At 37.1% G+C, this 21,451-nt stretch overlaps 2 protein-coding genes across 2 annotated transcripts; both read right to left on the bottom strand.

The window, feature by feature from the left end:
• Positions 1 to 6,902: 6,902 nt before the first annotated feature.
• Positions 6,903 to 7,805, bottom strand: LOC113357458 (protein DMR6-LIKE OXYGENASE 2-like). Its single transcript, XM_026600861.1, has 3 exons — positions 7,609 to 7,805; positions 7,184 to 7,511; positions 6,903 to 7,041 (listed from the first exon to the last, which is right to left on the bottom strand). Exons 1-3 carry the CDS (start codon positions 7,803 to 7,805, stop codon positions 6,925 to 6,927), a joined length of 642 nt encoding a protein of 213 aa, XP_026456646.1. The 3' UTR covers positions 6,903 to 6,924.
• An 8,383-nt stretch (positions 7,806 to 16,188) lies between these two features.
• On the bottom strand, positions 16,189 to 17,778 carry LOC113311658 (protein DMR6-LIKE OXYGENASE 2-like). The gene is made up of 4 exons (XM_026560466.1): positions 17,481 to 17,778; positions 17,112 to 17,362; positions 16,679 to 17,006; positions 16,189 to 16,578 (listed from the first exon to the last, which is right to left on the bottom strand). Exons 1-4 carry the CDS (start codon positions 17,709 to 17,711, stop codon positions 16,462 to 16,464), a joined length of 927 nt encoding a protein of 308 aa, XP_026416251.1. The 5' UTR covers positions 17,712 to 17,778; the 3' UTR covers positions 16,189 to 16,461.
• Positions 17,779 to 21,451: the final 3,673 nt, after the last annotated feature.

Genomic DNA, 21,451 nt, shown 5'->3' on the forward strand with positions numbered 1-21,451 from the left:
TTGTGAAGCCAGACCCAACTATCTGTAGTTGCGTGTTCTGATCTTAATTTATACTATCGTGACTGAGTACTATCTTCTCTAAGATTTTCTCGAGATTTATCTCCGATGGGTAAGATTAAAAGAAGTCACAAACATCTTCGTCTCATCGTTTGTGATTCCACAATATCTTGTTTCGCTTCCATACAATTAACATTATTGTGAGGTGATTGATAATACTTGGTTGTTGGGAATATAAGTCTGGTTTATCAATTGGTTCATGTGCACCTTGATTTATCATAAGACGGAACAAAACTCATATGTATTTTTGTGAGAGACAGATTTATCTATCTCAATGGACCTTTCTGTGTGAGACAAATTTGTTTATCAAGTCTTCGACTTTGGGTCGTAGCAAATCTTAGTTGTAGGTGAGATCAGCAAAGGGAATCAAGTACGTAGAATCCTGTTGGGGTTCAGAGACGTAAGAACCGCAACTGTACCTTTATCAGTGTGAGATTGGTTTGGGCTCAACTACATTCCAGTCCGAAGTTCATTGTTAGTAGCCTAGTGTGTGTAGCGGCTTAATACAGTGTGGCGTTCAAAGCTGGACTAGGTCCCTGGATTTTTCTGCATTTGCGGTTTCCTCGTTAACAAAATTATGATGTCTGTGTTATTTCTTTTCCACATTATATTCTCTATATAATTGAAATATCACAGGTTGTGCGTAAGTTCAATCAATTTCTTGAATCCTTCCTTTAAGTTGTTGATTGACATGATTGACACTTGGATATTGGTTTGTGATACCATCCAAGTTATTTTTCTTATTCAATCGGGCTCAAAAATTCCTATTTGTTTGATTGCAGATTGTATTGAGAAATTGAGATATAACTCTTTGATATATTTTTCCAAAGATTGAGTCTGACTGTCTAGTTGATTCTCTTGAAAGTATATTTTTGTTAGTCCATACAGATTACCGAAACGAAATATTTGGTGTGGTTGTTAGACCCCCGCCTTTTCAATTGGTATCAAAGCAGGCAAACATGTTTAAGACCTCATCAGTTGTGTTTGTAACAATCTGAATCTATGGACAGAAGTGCTATCTCCATAAACGCACCACCAGATCTTGGGATTTCTGAATTCTTATCCATAACTGATTTAATTAAATCTGTAGAAGAAATTCCATCTATTAGGTTTTAAAATCCCTTGAAGTGTTTTCAGGGCTTGAAAAAAACTTGAAATCTTATCTCTTGATGTTGAGTTATACCACCAGAACGAACAAGTTAACACAAGAGAAGGGGACTTACCAAAGACTCAATGGCAAGTTGAAAATCTAGAGTCAAGGCAGAGGCAACTCCACGAAGAGATTCATGATTTGATGAAGGAGTTTCACAAATTTTAACCACCGCATCACACGCACGAGTTAGTACTGGATTATTAACAGTTGACAAAGGGTTAGTGAAAAGATCATAGAGGATCGCCATGGCAGAGGCAGAATCATCAGGAGAAAGCAAAGCATCGTCGCGAGAACAAGTATTCACAGGAACATGAGAAGACCTCTTACTTTTCTTGAAACAACGTCTTTATTTTTACCTTTCGCCTTTGAAGATGGAAGAAACTCATTATTGGAACAAACAACGTCCTCAGGCTTAACCTACACGCTCCATGTTAGATAAGAAACAGAGGCAACAATATTGTTAAAAGGAAATGACAGCTGGAATAGCTCAGTTGGTTAGAGATTGTGGATGTTAACCACAAGGTCACAGGTTCAATCCCTATTTATAGCGCCAAAATGTAGTTGGAGGAAATCCTACACTAACACCCAAGTAAAATCTAAGAAATGGATCTAAAACATCGTGAAGAAAAATCTAAATCATTTTATTGAAAGATAGAATAAGTACAATATGGACGTATGAAAACCTAACTTGGAGAACTAAATAATTTTCTCTCTCCTAAAATTCTTATTTCACCTCTCAAAAGGATCTCTCCCTTCAATAGTTGTTTCTGGTCCCTTTTATAGGGGTTACATAGTGGAGGACAGTTAATAAAGCCCATTTTTTGGGATTTGAGAGGGTGTTATAATCGCCCTTTATTCTATTTGCAGTGCTCATCTTTTAACTATTGCGTTATTCTTCACATTTTTGGTGTGACTTAGTGACGTCATGCCGTCCGTCAGCAGAAATGTAATGAGCGCGTCATATTTTCCTTCTACCAAATGCATTCTTCCGCCTTCCTATTGGGTATGCGGTATTTTGCACCCATACGCTTACGAGATTGAAACAAGGGTTAGTATATTAAATCGTAAAAACAGATCATCTTTAAAGGAGAAAAAATTCCCCCCGACCCCGAATTAAACAAGGGATTTATGATAGTCGTCAGAATTCCCTCTGATTTTTCAATCTTTTTCGTTAGCTATGACTTTTATTGGCTCTAAACAAACACACTGCGTTGGATATACGAATACGGATTTGCAAATCAATCAATGGAGGCCATAATTTTCGTAAAGAACCGATACAACGACTAAACGAATAAGAATATGACTATATGAGTGGAGGAACACGATTATCATTCATTGACCATCATACACACATAGGTGATGCTGGTGGTGGAGTTGTGTGGGAGATGTGTATGCGGTTTATGTAGGTGTATTTAGTAGGGTTGTTTGGTCCGAGTTAGATAAATATATTAACTAGGTCCTAGTTGGCGAGTCAATTACGATTTTCGTTTTGTTCGGATCCTCTTTTCCTCTCCCTCTAACAAAAATCTTCTTTTTTGGTTGAATAATACCGAACGACTTTCAATTGTGTCCATGTCCAGCCAAAAAAAATCACTATGATGGGAGCAATATATTTTAAAAGAGCACGAAGAAATCATAAGGAAGAAATAGATAAAATATAAGATATGAGGAAAATAGGAAAAGATCAATAATTCACGTAGAAAAGAATAACATATTCATATTAACGTACAAAGGACACATTTATTTTTGCATAAAATTGGTCAAAAAGACCAAAACAGAAAATTCATGGGTGAAATAGATTTTTAGCTTTAGATACTGTTTATATACCAAAAAATTGAAAAATACTGTTCATTTAGCCAAAATGGATATTTGACCCAGGAAAATAAAAACAAAAAAATATCAATCACCTAAAATACCCCTTGACCCTTTAAACTAAGTTTTTTATAGCAAACAAATTTGTCCCACGTACAAATTTAATCTAACATCAATATCCCAAAATCTTTGAGTATTCGTGCGGCACCAACAATACCAAATCTGAAAGAAAAAAAAAATATTTCGAGGTTGAGTCACTGAGTCAGAAGAAAGTCAGCAACTTCAACTTTCACAGCTAGCTGCAACTTCAACTTTCACTGCATCCAACTGCTCCACCATGAACACACATGACTTATTTAATCATATTTTCAGAAGCACTTGGACTCATAACAGCTGCATCTTCCCCAGCTCCTCAAACACATTTCATTTCCTCCATACCGAGTACATTTCTCCTTGTTGTCTCTCTAAATTAAATATTATTATATAATGTGTGATGTGCTTGTCTAAGCAGTAGCTGCAGTACTGTATGGTACTATTCCCACATGAAACACTTGGTCCCTGGCTACATAGTTGGTCTAGCTAGCTAGCCACTGTACTGTATGCATGACACATGTATTGAATCAACTTCATGAGCCCCTAGCGGTTGGTTTCTCTATACAATGAGTTGACTATTTCTACCCGCACACTACTTTGATCAATAATTCATGAAGATTATCAATCAACACACACTAATCCTACATTGATAAACGCGTCAAGTCAATTTCAAAGCCATTACCATCATCGTCCTATCAATAACGATAATAGTATTACTGCAATATACAATGTATGCAGAAAGAAAAGGATAGCTAAGAAAGAAAATGATGATTAACTAGCCTACCAAAATATACCAAGAGCCAAGGTTTAGTTATGGACACAGTAACTGTGTATCTAAAAGATAAAACATGACATACCTTTTTCAGCAGACAACAAAACAAAGTTAACAGCTCTTGCCTTTCAAAGGATACAACTATATTCTTTCTTTCTCTCCTTAAGATCCTTCTTTCCCTACCACAAGAAAATAGACCAAATGGTATAAATGAGAAAGCAAGTTTGAAGAGATAGAGGCTTAGAGCTAGCTGTTATAGCCAGGTAATGCAGCAGAAAAAGAGAGTACTACTTCTAAATTACTAAATTAAAGGTAGAAAACATGACAATATGGTGCTGGATTTAAATTCAGTTTGCAAAAAATGTGATCCTATTGCTAAAACTATGATAAAATATGACGAAACCAGGTTTCATCCTAGTTGAAACATGTGTGAAACGAAATCCAACCTAATGCAAAACTGGATGAAAACTAGTTTCAGCTAGTTTAAGCATGGGTGAAATCAAATTCAACCTAATCTACAATAAGATGAAAACCAGTTTCATCCTAGTTTAAACATGGGTGAAACCAGTTTCATCATAGTCCAACCATAGGCTAAGGAAAATTCAATACAATTTATAACATAAAGAAATCATTATCAACCTAGTTTTAAACATATGACAACCACGACAAGAGATAAATAAAAGACAATATTTTGCTTTATTTAGCCACTGCAAATTGATAGTCATTTTGATTTCATAGCTTGGTGCATGTGTTTTAGGCCTACTACCGCAACGTTCTGGAAAAAAAATTCAATGCATATATATACTAAATGCCAGACAGGGGATCGATTATATGTACATTTAATTACTAGTCAAGCATTCGTCAAAATGAATATATATTTTTTTTATAGATGACAATGCAAAAGTGCAGCTGGATAACCATATTCAAATCAATCTAAAACAGGATGAAAACTGATTTCATCCTAGTTTAAACATGAGCGAAATCAAATTCGAATCAATCTAAAATAGGATGAAACCAGTTTCATCCCAATCCAAAACAGAATGAAATCAGTTTCATCCTGGTTTAAAAATGGTTAAAACAAAATGCATCCCAAACTTAAACATGAATGAAATCATCATCATCCTATATAAACGTGGATTAAACCAAATTACACTCAATCTACAGGATGGAACTGGTTTCATCCCAGTTTAATCATCCGTGCAACCAAATATTCAACTCAATCCAAAAACAAAATCAACTAATTAATAATTCAATTAGCAAACCAATGGTTTCACAGGTAGATCAACAACTAGAATTATGTGAAACCAAACCAAATTCAATCGATTTGAAACTATTTTACATAGGTCAATTTATGTCGTTCATAAAATTTAATCAAAAAGAAAACTAGGGTTAAGAAACTTACATGTTTATAAAATTGAATCCACAGGTACTACTACCATTTGCATGTTATATGAATGAGTAAACTATATGAAACTGGTTTCATCTTGAGTATTTTGACGAAAATACAATTATATATCAGTCTATAACTAGATGAAACCAGTTTCATCCTAGTATAACATGGATGAAAATAATTTCAGGTCAATCCAAAACAGGATTATATTGGTTTCATCCTAGTATAACATGGATAATAACAATTTCAGGTCAATCCAGAACTACAACTAGATGAAATTGGTTTCATCTTGAGTATTTTCACGAAATAAAGTTATACCAATGAGTGATCTATATGAAACGGATTTCATCTTGAGTATTTTGACGAAAACGCAATTATATCACAGACTATAACTAGATGAAACCGGTTTCACCCTAGTATAACATGGATGAAAATAATTTCAGGTCAATCCAAAACAGGATGATACTGGTTTCATCCTAGTATAACATGGATGAAAATAATTTCAGGTCAATCCAAAACAGGATGATATTGGTTTCATCCTAGTATAACATGGATAAAAGCAATTTCAGGTCAATCCAGATTTTACACAAGCTTAACCCAGATGAAACTAATTACATACAAACAAAATTCAATGACTTTTAAAATGGATTTTACAAAAGTTAAACCAATAGGATCAACAAACTTACCAGTGAAATTGATGGAAGAAATTTTTTAATGCTCAGCACCACCATTGCATTCAATCGGAAGCAGCTTCAAACCCCCGTTTCCTTTGTTGAGTCAAACCCTGAATTTCAAGTTCATAACCTCACTGCAAGCCATCACATATCCAACCTCAAAACCATTACAATTTCGTTTCAGATTCAACAGCAGCATCTGCTGCTCCTCCTTCTATCCCATCTGCTTCTCAATCTTCCACTGCCGTAACTAAGTTCAGTCCCATATCAATTTATGCAACTTCATCTTCTTGAACTCAATCGGCCATTAAATCCATCAACTACACAGTCTCGAATCAATTTAATTGTGGAAGCTCTCAGATCACAGATTCACATATCGAACCCGTCTTAATTTCATCCTCTCTATCTTCAGAAACCCTTATCAATTCACAATTTCTTCATCTGATTTACCCGAAGAAGCAAACCCTAACTCCATTCATTCACTGCAACTCTCAATTTCATAATCCAAATTCGAGTCAACCCATTACTGATTCTCGATCTTAGCCATCATACCCATCACGTCGATCACCATCTTCTCTGCCCATCAAATCTCTCAATTCTCGATCTCACGGAAGTAACAGCAGCCATGACTGAAACAGTGGTGGTGGAGAAACAGAAGATCAAGAGCAGAAGAAGAAAGAATGGAAATGGTGGAGATCTGGAGAGGGGTAATTGGGTCAGTTTCAATTAAAAAGATTTCTCTGTCCATTTGACCCAGACTGAATCCTAACTGTCCATTTAGCCCAGAAAACACACAATTTTGGCTATATAGCCCATTTTCTGTTATTTTTGCTCGCTTGACAAAGCACACATTCAAACGAAGCAAACCACGCAACATAATTATAAAAGCATGCTAATCACTGCAATGCTCCACGTTCCTCAAGTGATGCTTTTTTCCAAGAGCTTGCAATTGCCTTGCTGATACTAGTATTCATTAAGTTACGTAAGTTTCAGTTGATGGTCCATTTGTCATAACCAACGATATTCTTGTTTCCTTGTTGTTCACTACGGCTCGATGAAGCACGGCTTTATACTTCCCGTTTCTCAGTATCTACAAACCAAAAACACAAAAGAAAATAAATCAGAAAAGCCTGTGCCCATTAGTCAGTTGTAAATGTGCAATCAGGGCAATCTATAATTTACTCAAATGAGACTTCGGACTCATAACAGAGAACTAGTTTAGACGCACGGACCTCCATATGATCACCAATGTTAACCATGATAGAGTTCGGAATTGCATTCACCGCAACCCATTTTCCCTTGTTCTTAATATGCAATCCACCAACGTCATTCTGTATGAGTAGGGTTAAGAGACCGCGATCAGCATGTGGGGGCAAACCTATTGCTAGTTCAGGCCGTGGGCAAGGAGGGTAGAGATTTGCAGAAAACTTTTGAACACCAGAATTTAGTTCAAGGGACTCTTCGATGTTTTCTTCCTCTAATTCAAGTCCCTCCATTATTGCTCTAATAAGTTCTTTCATTATTTCTCTTGATCTTTTACTGTACTCCCTTAAACCCTCACTGCACGAGTAGACAAATTTAGTTTTGGTCGGGTGCATTTAACAACTCGGACAAATTTATAATTGAGTATAAAGATTTAAGCAAATTAGAGATTTACCTCAAAGCCTCGGGTTTAACAGGGGAATTAAACACTGGATGCACTAAAACTCTAAGATAATCCCTCCAAAAGGAGACACTCCTAGAGGCAGGGTTAAAATTGGTTCCGCAAATAATTGGGTCCAAAATGCAAGGGTCTGACGCATTCTCTCCCTCGTAAACCGACTTTTCTTCCAGACTTAAGTCGAAGAAATTCATGAAGGAGTTTGTTATGGTACCAACACCTATTCCTGGTAGAATCCTTAATTAGTTTCTCTTTATTTGGTATAGTTCAGTTTCCTTGTTAAGTTAGAACTACTTTGCTTGTTTCGCACTTATTATTGGCCATATATATATTTGGCTCTCGAGTTCTGTAAGGGTTAACAAGTTTTAAAGAAACCTAACTCTTATTCAACTTCTTTTCTTATCTTCCTTATCACCCTGTTCTCATCTTCTCAACTTGTTCTAACTCAATTCTCATGTTTTAACCCTCACCAAAAGGGTATATCAAGTTACTCAGTTGTCTGTCCATTGTATTTAGGACTAGAACCCTAATATCTGGTACAAAGCGAGGTTGCGTTTTTACCAAAAAATTTTTTTTTTACAATGGGAGGTCATGACTATACGGATAATCTGAAGGGCGTTCATGACAGCGTTACAAGTATGTCTGCTAAAATTGATTCCCTCCTTCAGAAAATTATTGACGATCTCGCAGCAAAAGAAACAGCTAGAGAGGAGAAGAAACTTGCTCGTCAGGAAGAGGCCGATGCTTTAACAAAGAGTTTGACAGAGGGTCTAGCTAAGACTTTTGAATCAGCTCTCACAAATTCAATACGCTCTGTCCTTGAAGAGTTTATACCTAAAAAGAACACTGAAGGTGAAGGTTCTGGTGTTCCACCCAAAACACCTCTTGTTCGTACTGGTATACTTGACACCCCTCGTCCTCCACCAGTGCAGTTGAAGTTTCCTGTGTTTGATGGTGACGACCCAGATGGTTGGATTTTCCAGGCTGATCAATATTTTCTTTGGCATTCTATGGCTAATAATTTGAAAGTAAATTTAGTTGCTGCTCATCTCAAAGGTGAGGTTAATGCTTGGTTCAGGTGGAAACGAACTCAACAGCAGATTCTCACATTGGTTACGTTTTGTACTCTTCTTCGTGAGAGATTTCAGAAAACGTTTGTGGATCCGAAAATCGCAATTTGTACAATCAAACAAAAGGGTTCAGTTCAAGATTTTCTTCCTGAATTTGAATATCTTCTCAACTTTGTGGATTTTGAGGAAAGTCACTTAATTAAACTTTTTATTCTTGCTCTAAAACCAGAGGTTGGAAATGTGGTTAAGTTTTGTTGTCTACCAGACATTCATGGCGGTCAAGACAGCATACTGTTTCTACTCCTCCTCAATTTCGAAAACCTTCTCCACCTATGGGTAAGAAACTGCTTACAGTGGAAGAACAAATGGAACGTCAAGCCAAAGGCTTATGTTTCAACTGTGATGAACAGTATACGCGAGGGCATGTCTGTGTTCAGCCACGATTATTGGTTTTAGAGTGGATCCATCCGGAGTTGATGACAAGGAGGTCTTCTCAAATGAAGATAGCACTGAGGAAGATTTTACAACTGCAGACACTTCTCAGGATCAGGTTCAACCTACCATCTCTTTACATTCTTTGCTTGGTTCTTCGTTTCCTAAGAAAATGCGGTTGGACGGCTACACCAAATCTCAACCTCTTCGTGTCCTAATCGACTCTGGATCTACGCATAATTTTTTGCTTCCAAGATGGGCTAAGCATTGTGGCTATTCCATCCATTCAGATGTTACAGCTTTGCAGGTCACAGTTGGTAATGGTACTCAAATACCAACTAAAGGATGTTGTCTGAATGTACCAATTACACTTCAAAATCACTTTTTCACCACATATTTTCATCTTTTAGAGATTGGGGGTTATGATGCCGTGTTAGGAGTTCAGTGGCTACGAACATTGGTCCCAATCATGTGGGATTTCTCCAACCTCACAATGCAGTTCACAGTAAAGGATACAGCCGTCTATTTACAAGGGAGTAATTTTTCATCATTCATGTTGATGGATTTTGTGCCCATGCAACAATTACTCTGTCGTGAAAGTTATGCCGTTCTGTTCCAACTGACCACAGTAAATGCTTCAATTAATGATTCGGGTTCAGCTACTAGTACCAATTCACCAGCTTTACAAGAACTTCTTTCTCAATATGCTGATATTTTTGCTACACCGACTACATTACCTCCTGAAAGACTACAGGATCATCGCATTCCTTTGGTGTCAGGTGCTACTCCAGTCAACATAAGACCGTACCGTTATCCATATTTCCAAAAGGCTGAAATAGAGAAAATAGTTTCTGAACTACAAGACTCTGGCTTTATCCGACACAGAAACAGTCCCTACTCTTCTCCTATATTAATGGTACGCAAGAAAGATAATTCATGGCGCATGTGTGTCGATTATCGGGCATCGAATAAACTCACTGTGAAGGACCGTTTTCCGATTCCGATGGTTGATGAGTTATTAGACGAATTGCATGGTGCTGGGGTATTTACAAAGATCGATTTGCGATCAGGGTACTACCAGATTCGAGTTCACCCAGATGACATTTCTAAGACAGCCTTCCGCACTCATGATGGCCATTACGAGTTCCTCGTTATGCCGTTTGGTCTGTCTAATGCACCAACAACCTTTCAAGGGCTCATGAATTTTATCTTCAGAGCTTATTTACGAAGGTTCGTGTTGGTCTTCTTTGACGATATTTTGATCTACAGTACGAATTTCTCTGATCATCTACTTCATTTACAATTAGTATTTGATCTTCTTCGTACCCATAAACTCTTTGTGAAGGAGTCTAAGTGCACATTTGCACAACCTACGGTAGGTTACTTGGGGCATGTAATTTCGGATAATGGGGTATAAGTCGAGCAAGAGATGATCGAATGTATTGTTTCGTGGCCTATTCCTACAACAGTCAAGAAACTACGCGGGTTTTTGGGATTATCCGGCTAGTATCGTAAATTTGTTAAGGATTTTGGCAAGATTAGTGCTCCACTTACTCAACTATTGAAGAAGGATGCTTTCGTATGGTCTGACGAATCTACTACTGCCTTTCATACTCTTCAACAGGCTTTATCCTCCACTCCAGTGTTGATACTGCCGGATTTCTCCAAAGAATTCGCTCTAGAATGTGATGCTTCAGGAGAGGGGATAGGTGCAGTACCACTCCAATCTGGTACGCCTATTGCCTTTCATAGTAAGTCATTAGCTCCTAAGAATCTTAATTTATCGGTTTATGATAAGGAAATGTTAGCAATTGTGTCAGCTGTGCACAAGTGGAGGGCATATTTATTGGGTAGACACTTCAAAATTTTTACTGATCATAGAAGTCTCAAATACTTTCTAGATCAAAAGTTGTCTTCTATGGAACAACAGAAATGTGTTTCTAAACTTTTGGGTTATGATTACGAAATCATTTTTCGTCCAGGCAAAGACAATGCCGCTGCAGATGCATTGTCTAGAAGAATCAGCACACACTTCAGTTTGTCTACCCCAATATTTTCAGGGATCGGTGATATAGTTCAGAAGTGCCATACTGACATGGAATTGGGTGGTTTAATTCAACAGTTGATTACATCCCCTGATTCTAAGCCTAATTTTGCTTATATCAATGGCATTTTACGCTACAAAAATCGAATTGTTGTGGTTCCTACGTCTGCGTGGTGCCTCAAACTTTTAAAAGAATTTCATACCAATCCAATTGGTGGCCATTCTCGGGTATTTACGCACTTACAAGAGGGTACAACAAAATATCTATTGAAGAGGACTCAAAAAGTCAGTCAAGAACTTTATTTCACACTGCGATATCTGCCAAAGAAACAAGTCAGAATCTGTAGCACCACCAGGTCTGTTGAATCCTTTACCAATCCCCGCTGATGTGTGGCTTGACATATCGATGGATTTTATTGATGGTTTTCCTTCTTCGAACCGGAAAAATTCAATTTTGGTTGTGATTGATCGATTGTCTAAATACGCTCATTTTATAGCACTAAGACATCCATACTCAGCTAGCTCGATTGCAGAAATATTTGTGAAAGAAATAGTTCGTCTCCATGGCATGCCAAGAAGCATTGTCAGTGACCATGATCCAATTTTCTTAAGCAAATTTTGGGAGGCTTACTTTTCTCTTCAGAAGACACAATTGTGTCGTAGCTCGGCTTATCATCCACAATCTGATGGACAAACTGAAGTCACAAACCGTACATTGGAGTGTTATTTACGGTGTTTTGCTGGGATGAAGCCAACTGATTGGACGAAATGGCTTCCATGGGCTGAATGGTGGTATAATACCAGTTTTCATTCCGCTATTCAGATGACACCCTATCAGGCTTTATACAGTCGTCCTCCGCCCACTATTTCCTCTTATTTGCCAGTCTCTTCTTCTGTTCATGATGTGGACTTAACTCTAAGGGCTCGTGATTATACACTTACACTCCTGAAATCCAACTTGCTTGCTTCCCAAACTCGTATGAAGAACTATGCTGATAACCATAGAACCGAACGACAATTTTCTATTGGTGATTGGGTTTATCTTCGCCTGCAGCCTTATCGACAGACGACAGTAGCTCACCAATCCTTCTCTAAACTATCTCCTAAGTTTTATGGTCCTTATAGAGTTATTGAAAAGATTGGTTCTGTCGCTTATAAGTTGGAATTACCAGCCACCAGTCATATCCATCCGGTGTTTCATGTTTCGCAACTTAAACTTAAGCTTCGTAGCCATACTTCCGTGCAGCAATCCTTACCTGCTATAGTTGATTATGAGAAATGGGAACCAGATTCGATACTTGAGCGTCGAATTTATCAGAAAGGTGATAGTGCAGGGACAAGATGGTTAATTAAGTGGAAGAATCAACCCCATGAAGACGCAACCTGGGAGGATGCAGATGATTTCTTGGTTCGTTTTCCAGAGTTTGAGGCTTGAGGACAAGCCTCATTTCAAGGGGGGTAGGATGTTATGGTACCAACACCTATTCCTGGTAGAATCCTTAATTAGTTTCTCTTTATTTGGTATAGTTCAGTTTCCTTGTTAAGTTAGAACTACTTTGCTTGTTTCGCACTTATTATTGGCCATATATATATTTGGCTCTCGAGTTCTGTAAGGGTTAACAAGTTTTAAAGAAACCTAACTCTTATTCAACTTCTTTTCTTATCTTCCTTATCACCCTGTTCTCATCTTCTCAACTTGTTCTAACTCAATTCTCGTGTGTTTAACCCTCACCAAAAGGGTATATCAAGTTACTCAGTTGTCTGTCCATTGTATTTGGGACTAGAACCCTAATAGAGTTGATCAATTCCTCTTTCAAACTCTGTGGAACTCCATGATTAACCACCTATAGTTGTCACACGAGCAAACTCTTGGTAAACAAATCACTTCAATATATGTAACTGATGCAAACATCATTAGTAATGCAAATATTATTCATATATAAGCTATTACCATCAAGAATCCCCAATGCAGACATGCATATCGAAGCTCTTCGACTATCTTAGACCGCTGGTCTGGGGAACCCGAAGTGAGGAGTGAGAAATCAATTACGGGTAGAGCAACTTGCTCCACAGATTCTTCAGCTAACATAGTGAGATCCTCGACTTTTGCAGGGAGTGCATGTTTGGAATTTGAAACAGAAATGAGATCAGTTGATTCAATCAAGTCTTTGATCATAATACCCATTTTCAGATCAATGTTGTTTAGCTCAAGATATCACTATATGTTCTTTAGCTCAGGATGAAGAAATGTTGTGGTTGGAGAAAGTTTCTGATAGGGGTATATATAGGGGAGTTAGAGAGGATGTCCCTTGTTGATTGAGTGATATCTAATAACCAAACCATCCCAATAATGCAATCTTCTGTTTACCCTCAACTGTCAGTACTGTTATTCACAAGGAAAACAACTATGAACACACAAATTAATCACGATGTAAATGTTTTAGTCTGATAAGAAAACATCCCACCAACCCGGCCATACTCGTCCTCAAGAGCCACCAGGTACGGTTACGACTGTACTATAAAATAAAATAATGGACACACGAATCACCTTGCAAAAGAAATGCAGGACATGGGTGTGTAACGTGTGTTTGTGACTAGGAGTGGTGGCTAATACCTTCTGGAAGGACATGGGTGGGCCAAAGTCGGCAATAATTTCAGTAAATTATATACTAAAGATAGTAAAAAACACAAAAATAGGGCAATGAAGATCCACCTACGTCTGCAAGCCTTAATACGATTCAAGGAAACCCAATTATTAGATTTTAATGAACATAATATTCACCCACCAGAGATCTGGATATGATATTGTGGGCTTCAAGATAGTCCATTTGCAGTCTCTAGAGATCTCATTGTGGCATGTTTAACAAAAAAGAAAAAAAACTTGTAAGACTTTCAAATAATTTATATACGCACATAAGTGAGAAGATGTTTGTGCTTCATCAGGATTCCACTAATTTCTTAGTGGGTCATAAACTGGGCTAGTCAAAACTGTCTATTTCTGTCCAATTGTATAAAATGTCAGTTGTGTGTTTTGTGAAGATTTGTTGATAAGATATGATCAGTTGATTGATTAACAAACAAGCGTTGAACTTATTGATCAAGTTGATCTTTTAAGTGACACAGCGCAATCCACGTACACCTATATTCCTTTTCGATACAAATATCTGTTGCATGGGCTAGTGTCTGGCATTTATTCAGTGAGTTAAAAGAAAAATACACAAAAACAGCAGGGCAGTGAAGATCATACCACGAACAGAAAGAATCAACGTCTATGCCTTAAAGGATTACAAGCAGAGAAACCGATTATCAGATTGTAGAGGATATCATATTTTATTTAGAGTTTTGGATATGGTTTTAGATTTACATAATTTAGGCACGCAGCTTTTTGCTGGCCCTCGAGATGGACCATTGGCAGTTACTAGAGTCTGGAGATACCCTTGCTGCCTTAGGCTTCAGTAAAGCTTGATGTAATATGCTCTATTTCCAATTGTTCAATATCTAAATATCATGAAGACACTTTTAGTTAGAGGAAATGCAATGTTTTGACAATTTTAGTTAGAGAAAATGCAATGTTTTAACAAAGTATCTAAACAAAATCCTAAAGGTACCTAGAAAAGTAAGAAGATGTGTGTTCCACCATCTGATCACCAATGTTAACCATAAAAGAGTTCCCCAGGAATCCATTTCTCTTTCAAATCCAGCAATTTCGTTATAATTAGGTACGTAGGAATTTTATTAGATCTTGAACCATTTTCTTAGTGAGCTCGAAACTGGGCTTGTTTTGGTACGAGTTAGTGGAATGAAAAACAACAAACATGCTTTGTACTTACCTCATCAATGGAATATAAATGAAAACTTTTCTCGAGACTTTTTTCTGCTTCTGCTTCTCCAAAAGCAGAAGTCCAATTCCAGAAACAAAAAGCAAAGACAATTTGTTTCCCAAACATAGATAATTAACTTTGATAGGAAATTAAAATTTACAGTATGCTAGGAAGTTGTTAACATTTGAACATAGTTTCTACATTGGAGTTTTAATCTTTTAACAATGAAGAAAGTGTTGCAAGATCTATCCGTTGATAGCTACCAAAGTTAAGTGCTAGCCAAGATTTCAGAGATGGGGTGCAAAAATTTGTTTTGGGTTGCAAATAAAATTTTAGCGGTGCAAATAAGCAAAATTGGACTGTATATAATAAAAAAAATTTATGTTGGACTTAAATTAGGCTTTGGAGCCAGCTAGGCAGGGGTGCAAATGCACACCTTGCAATGGGCCGGCTCTCCCCTTGCTAGCCCGAAGATGTCCATGAACTATCCGTTAAAAACATTTATCGGCCTAGAGGTGTAAAAGTTGTCGGCCCAAGACTTCCTAGCCCACGAAATCACGTGCTTCGCCAACTATGTGTCGTGTTGTGCTGTGCCGGAGATTATGGTGTGCCGTGCTAGAAGGCTTGTTGTGCTGGCATGTACCAAAAAAATAAACGTGATGTGTCATGTTGTGCTGTGCCGGGCACATCTATTTCATATTTTGCAATATAAATATTTTCCAAATATTTAGGTATAATATATGTTATTATGAAAATAAATCAACATAACGATAATAAAATGTCAATAATTGTCTAGAATAAAGGTTCTTTTGTGAAATATACACAAAATGTGATGTATTATGCCATGTTGTGTAGTATTTTATACATATTATCTGCCTTTGTAACGTGCTGTGTTGTGCCATGCCGCATGCTGTGATGGGTTACTGTGCCGATTGGTCAAACCCAATCCATCCCATGAAATTAACATGATGTGCCGTGCTGGGCTAAATCAAGTGCTTGGCAGGATTGTGCTCAAATTTAGCGTGATGTGGCCACAGCCAAATTACACCTCTATATCGGCCCTTAAAAAGCCACTACTAGATGATACCTCAAATTTGGATTTTACCTTGAAATGGAAAATACTTTACTTAATTACGTACCAATGTATTCGAATTTTCAATCATCCAATACCACCTACTGAACTCACATAGTAATCCAACACCAATGAACCTAAGGAATCTTAAGTGTGTCTATATTAACAGACACCATGAGCTGATGAATTTATTGATTCACTGACAGATATTACAAACATACTATTCATATCACTCATGAAATCACACATAACAATGCATAATAAAATCACACTAAGCAAACCACACACATAATTATACATATGCCAGGCTAGTCATAGTTGACTTCATAAACCACACAGATAACTCCAATTCCACCATCCACAACTGACGTTCTGCCAAGAGGTGGGTAATTGCATTGTTGATAGTATTTCTTAAGATACTGAAGTTCTCGTTGGTGGTCCATTGGTCATAACCAAGGATATCCTTGTCTCCTTATTGTTTACCACAGCTCGATGAAGCACGCTCTTATACTTCCCATTGCTCAAATCCTACAAAACCAGAAAAACAGAAGAGAAAAGAATATGAAGAAGGTAGTAGTACTGTACCAAGTGCGTGCATGGAGTAAGAAAAGTTTCATAGGCTACATACCTCCATATGATCACCGGTGTTAACCATGATAGAGTTGGGAATAGCATTCACAGCAACCCATTTCCCCTTGTTCTTGATTTCTAGTCCACCAACATCATTCTGCATGACTAGGGTTAGAAGACCATGATCTGCATGTGGGGGCAAACCAATAGCAAGTTCTGGCTGTGGGCAAGGAGGGTAGAGATTGGCAGAAAACTTTTGAACACCAGATTTCAGTTCCAGTGACTTTTCAGTATCGTCTTCCTCTAATTCTAGTCCCTCCATTATGGCTCTAAGTAATTCTTTGGTTATATCTCTTGATCTTCTGCTGTAGTCACTTAAAACCTCACTGCATAAGTACACAAATTCCGTGTTATCTATGTGCATTTACAGACCCAGACAACTTAAAGAGTTCAGATTTTGGATACAACATTTGACAGAGTTAGAGCTTTACCTCAAACCGTCTGGTTTAGGAGGGGAATGAAACACTGGATGCACTAAAATTCTAAGATAATCCCTCCAAAAGGAGACACTCTTAGAGGCAGGGTTAAAATTGGTTCCACATATAATTGGGTCCAAAATGCAAGGGTCTAAAGCGTTTTCAACTTCATAAACCGACTTCTCTTCGGGACTTAAGTCGAAGAAATTCATACAGGAATTGATCAATTCCTCTTTAAGACTCTCTGGAACTCCATGGTTAGTCACCTATCATTGTTACACGAACAAACTCATTAGATAATCACTTCAATACATCGAACTCATTCAAAAATTAGAAGTCATTAGTAGTGCAAACATATTAATTAATTCATAAGTGAATTCATACCATGAAGAATCCCCAGTGCAGACATGCATTTCGAAGGTCTTCGATGGTCTGAGACCGTTGATCAGCGGAACCGGAAGTGAGGAGTGAGAAATCAATGACGGGCAGAGTAACTTGCTCTACTTTTTCAGCTAACATAGCGAGATCCTCGGCTTTTGCTGGGAGTGCATGTTTGGATTGAGGAACAGAAATGAGATCATTTGATTCAATCAAGTCTTTGATCATAATACCCATTTTTCAGATCTAGATTTTTTAGCTCAAGATATAAGTATATATAGTCTTTAGCTCAAGATGAAGGAAGGAAGGTTGTGGTTGGAGAAAGTTAGAAATAGAGCTATATATAGGGGAAGTGCAAGAGGATGTCCCTTGTTGGATGGGTGGAATATAATGACAAACCCAGCTTAATAATTCAAGATTTTGTTGGCCCTCAAGATTCAGTAATATACACTACATGCAAATTACGCTGTGAATGTTCTTGTCAGATGTGAGACATCTCACCAACCTGGCCATACCCACATCTTAATCAATAGGAATGGGCTTTATCAAATTTACTTGCTTAGATTATATATATATATATATATATCATCATTTTCGAATGATAAGATGTGAGTAGTAACCCAAACAAAAGTAATGGAAGACGATAGAAACGTCTCCATGAGTCATCATGTCAGTTTGAAACAAGAATAACGAGGGAGGAAGATAAACTTCATACGAAAAATAATATTGGTTATATTTAATAAGTGTCAAATAAGAGAAAATGATTCATAGTTTCAGAGCATGCAAGTACTATGCTGCACATTAGTTTCTTAGCCGAAAACCCCATATAAAGCTAAGCGAAGGGGAGCGAAAAATTGAAGTGATCCTTGGCTACTGGAGACGGAAACTTAGTTTTAATATCGCAAAGGAAACCAAAACTACGTGTACACACACCTATTTATATTGGATTTACGGAAACTAATATTTTTTACATCCGGCAAAAACTCAGTTTTCGGAAACCAAGACATGGCCCACCGGTGCTGCACATCTCTATCTACCGCCATTGGTCTTGACTTTACTTACTAATAGATATGGATAAAATTCTCTACCATAATAGTTGTTTTGGCTAGATTGTAAAGATTAAGCCAAAAAAATTATCACCACATGAGCCGTTCCTATGGAATGACCAAACTTTCAAGTTTGTTCATTTTGTTTCCACTATCGACTCAACAAACATGAAAAATGGATGTTCAAACCAATAAATTTGTTGGTTTGTTCATTGAGTTGAAGGATGTAACGAGCGTTTGATGATAGGACGCGAGTTGGAAAGAGAAGCGCCGGAGTTGGAAAGAGAAACGCAGGGCGTTGGATGTTTGAGCGCCCTTTGATTTTCTCTCTCCAACAACGCAGTTATGATTATTTTTATTATTTTTATTATTTGTTTTATTAGTTAAATAATAAGTGGGACCAAATCCTTATTACTTTATATTAATAAAATTTCTAGTGGAACCCAACTTTTATTAGTTTATATTAATAAAATCAATTGTGGGACCTAAATTATCAGATTTGTTCATTCCTCGTAGTGCAAAAAACGTGTTTGTTCATCCACATGGCTTCAACAAAAAAAAAATTGTTGATTGCCATAGGAAATGCCCTATGAGCATCTCCAACAGAAGGTGCAAAAAATCCTATGTAGCCTTTTAATTTAGTCCTTATATTTATAGGGTCTACACATAGAGTAAAATATATGACCTCATATCTAAGAAACCATCTCCAGCGGTAGTGAACTTTTAAAGAAAAATAGTCAAAAATATGACTTGGAGGTGGAGCCGGAGATGTAGATAACACTTTCTAGAACACCTTCATATTTAGTAACAAAAAGTCTTTACAGACCGAGAGGAAAAACTACACTGAAAAACCACCATTTATAAATCACCCCTTGCACGTCTTCCGAGGGACTAGGCCCACATTAAAAATATGTGAGAGAGGTTTTTTACCTGGTTTTATTTCTCGATCTGTAGAGGAGCACTGATTTAGTAATTGGTCCCTCCTAATTAGTAGGACCCTACTATTGGAGATATATGTGTCACTAGGAAAAAAAAAATGATTTAGCCGCTGTTGGAGATGCTCTAATACTTGTTGTTTTTTTCTTTTTACTCAGCTCCATAATACTTGCTCTTAGTAGGCACCCATCCTGGCCAGATCCTCTGTTCCTTGAGAAGCGAAGAAAAAACCTCACCAAACTGTTCCCAAATGCAAATGATGAATTAATGATGTTGGGGAGTTCATGGAAAGTACGTGGTGTTTCCTACGTTAATTCATTGAAAAAGATGAAACCTTTTGGGTATCCCACTTTCCCAAGCGGGTCCTAAATATCTAGTAAATAATTTATTAAAGAAAATTAGTGCTAATATATCAACGAAATTTAAACAACCAACGTAATTAGTGCTAAATTAAAAAATAGTGCTAGAAGATTTGATTAATGATGGTCCTACTACCAATATAAGCAGTCGCCTACCTAAGAATTATTGAGAAGATGACCATTTATCTGGATTAGATAAAAAAAAGGACGTCGGATTCTACGTCTAGTAACAAATTGCACTAATAAAAAACATTAACTATAAGAAAAATCCAATTTATCGCTCATCGTTTCTAAAGCACACCAGCTCTTACAATCCATCAAGAGCCGATACTGATATCCGGAGCTGATTCTTGTAGTCATCTTTAATGTGCACTACTGAAATTATATTCGAAATGTATTCAGTAAAATATTGTTTCGGATGGGGGTACACTAGAAGGGTACTTCATTATCATAGATGGAAGCCAAGTAGATCGCAAGAACAACACATTGTAAAATTCTAATGTTCACAATGAATAGTTCATGATATTGGCCATTATGGAAGTTCAATCAAATCATTTGAAGATACGATTAAAACCAGAGCTAAAAGATTAATGTAAGCCTAGATATATAATCAACTTATTAAAAAAACTTATTAAAAAAGAAACTCTCTTTCTAGAATATTGGATGGTCCTAACTCATACGTACGTCCAATTACCTACCGAGCAATTATCAATTATCGAGAAGATGTCTTATTCACCTGGTTATAATAAAAAGGAGAACATTAGATTCTATGTCTAATGTCTATCATTATAGCTCATGGAAAACCTATAACTACACCCTTATAATTTTATATAAAGGAACCAACACAAAACAGATGAAGCTCAAACTTTATTACGAAGAAGACGATATTACAATGGAGGCAATATTTAAATCATAGTTTTAGAATTCACAATTGTCTCTCCAAGGCAATACTTAGACTCTCAAATACCTTAACCCTTTTATAATTTTTTTTTGGCCGACTTTATGACAGCTAATATTACATAGTGGATGACAACTAATAAAATCCTTCCTTTCACATGTTATCTTGGAAATCTCCATGCGATATCATCGCACTGATGAGAGAAAGTGAACCTTTTCTTCGTAGAAGGCGTCACACTCAACACGTGAACCTTATCTTCGCACAACTACATTACGACGTCATTGCTTACCTCAATAGTGACTTATTAGGGTTGTACCATTACGCTTTGATGCGAACCTCTCTTTCGTGTTTGTTTGGTCTTCTTGGTTCGCCTAATTATGGTCATGCGATATTTATGTATCCACATTTTGCCTCTTCTTCGCACTGTTCTTGCGAAGGAAGAATGGTGTGAGAATATTTAACTATTTTCCAATTGATCCCTTTTTTAGTATTCTCTGCAATCACCGACATGATTTCGTGCTTTACACGTAACCGTTTACACGTGTTGGTAATTTCTCTGGATGATTGACCCGTCTTTATTTCTTTCCCTTTTTAACCGGTAACTGCTCCTGGGACCCTGCTGATTCGCCGTCCCTAATAAATGTGAATAAAGGATATTACTACTTCTTTCTTCTTCAATCACTTCAAATTTATTTTCCCAAACTTCTTCTGCAACTTTTTTTTTCTCTCTCCAAACTC

Source organism: Papaver somniferum, chromosome 1, assembly GCF_003573695.1.
Source record: "Papaver somniferum cultivar HN1 chromosome 1, ASM357369v1, whole genome shotgun sequence".
Lineage (NCBI taxonomy): Eukaryota > Viridiplantae > Streptophyta > Magnoliopsida > Ranunculales > Papaveraceae > Papaver > Papaver somniferum.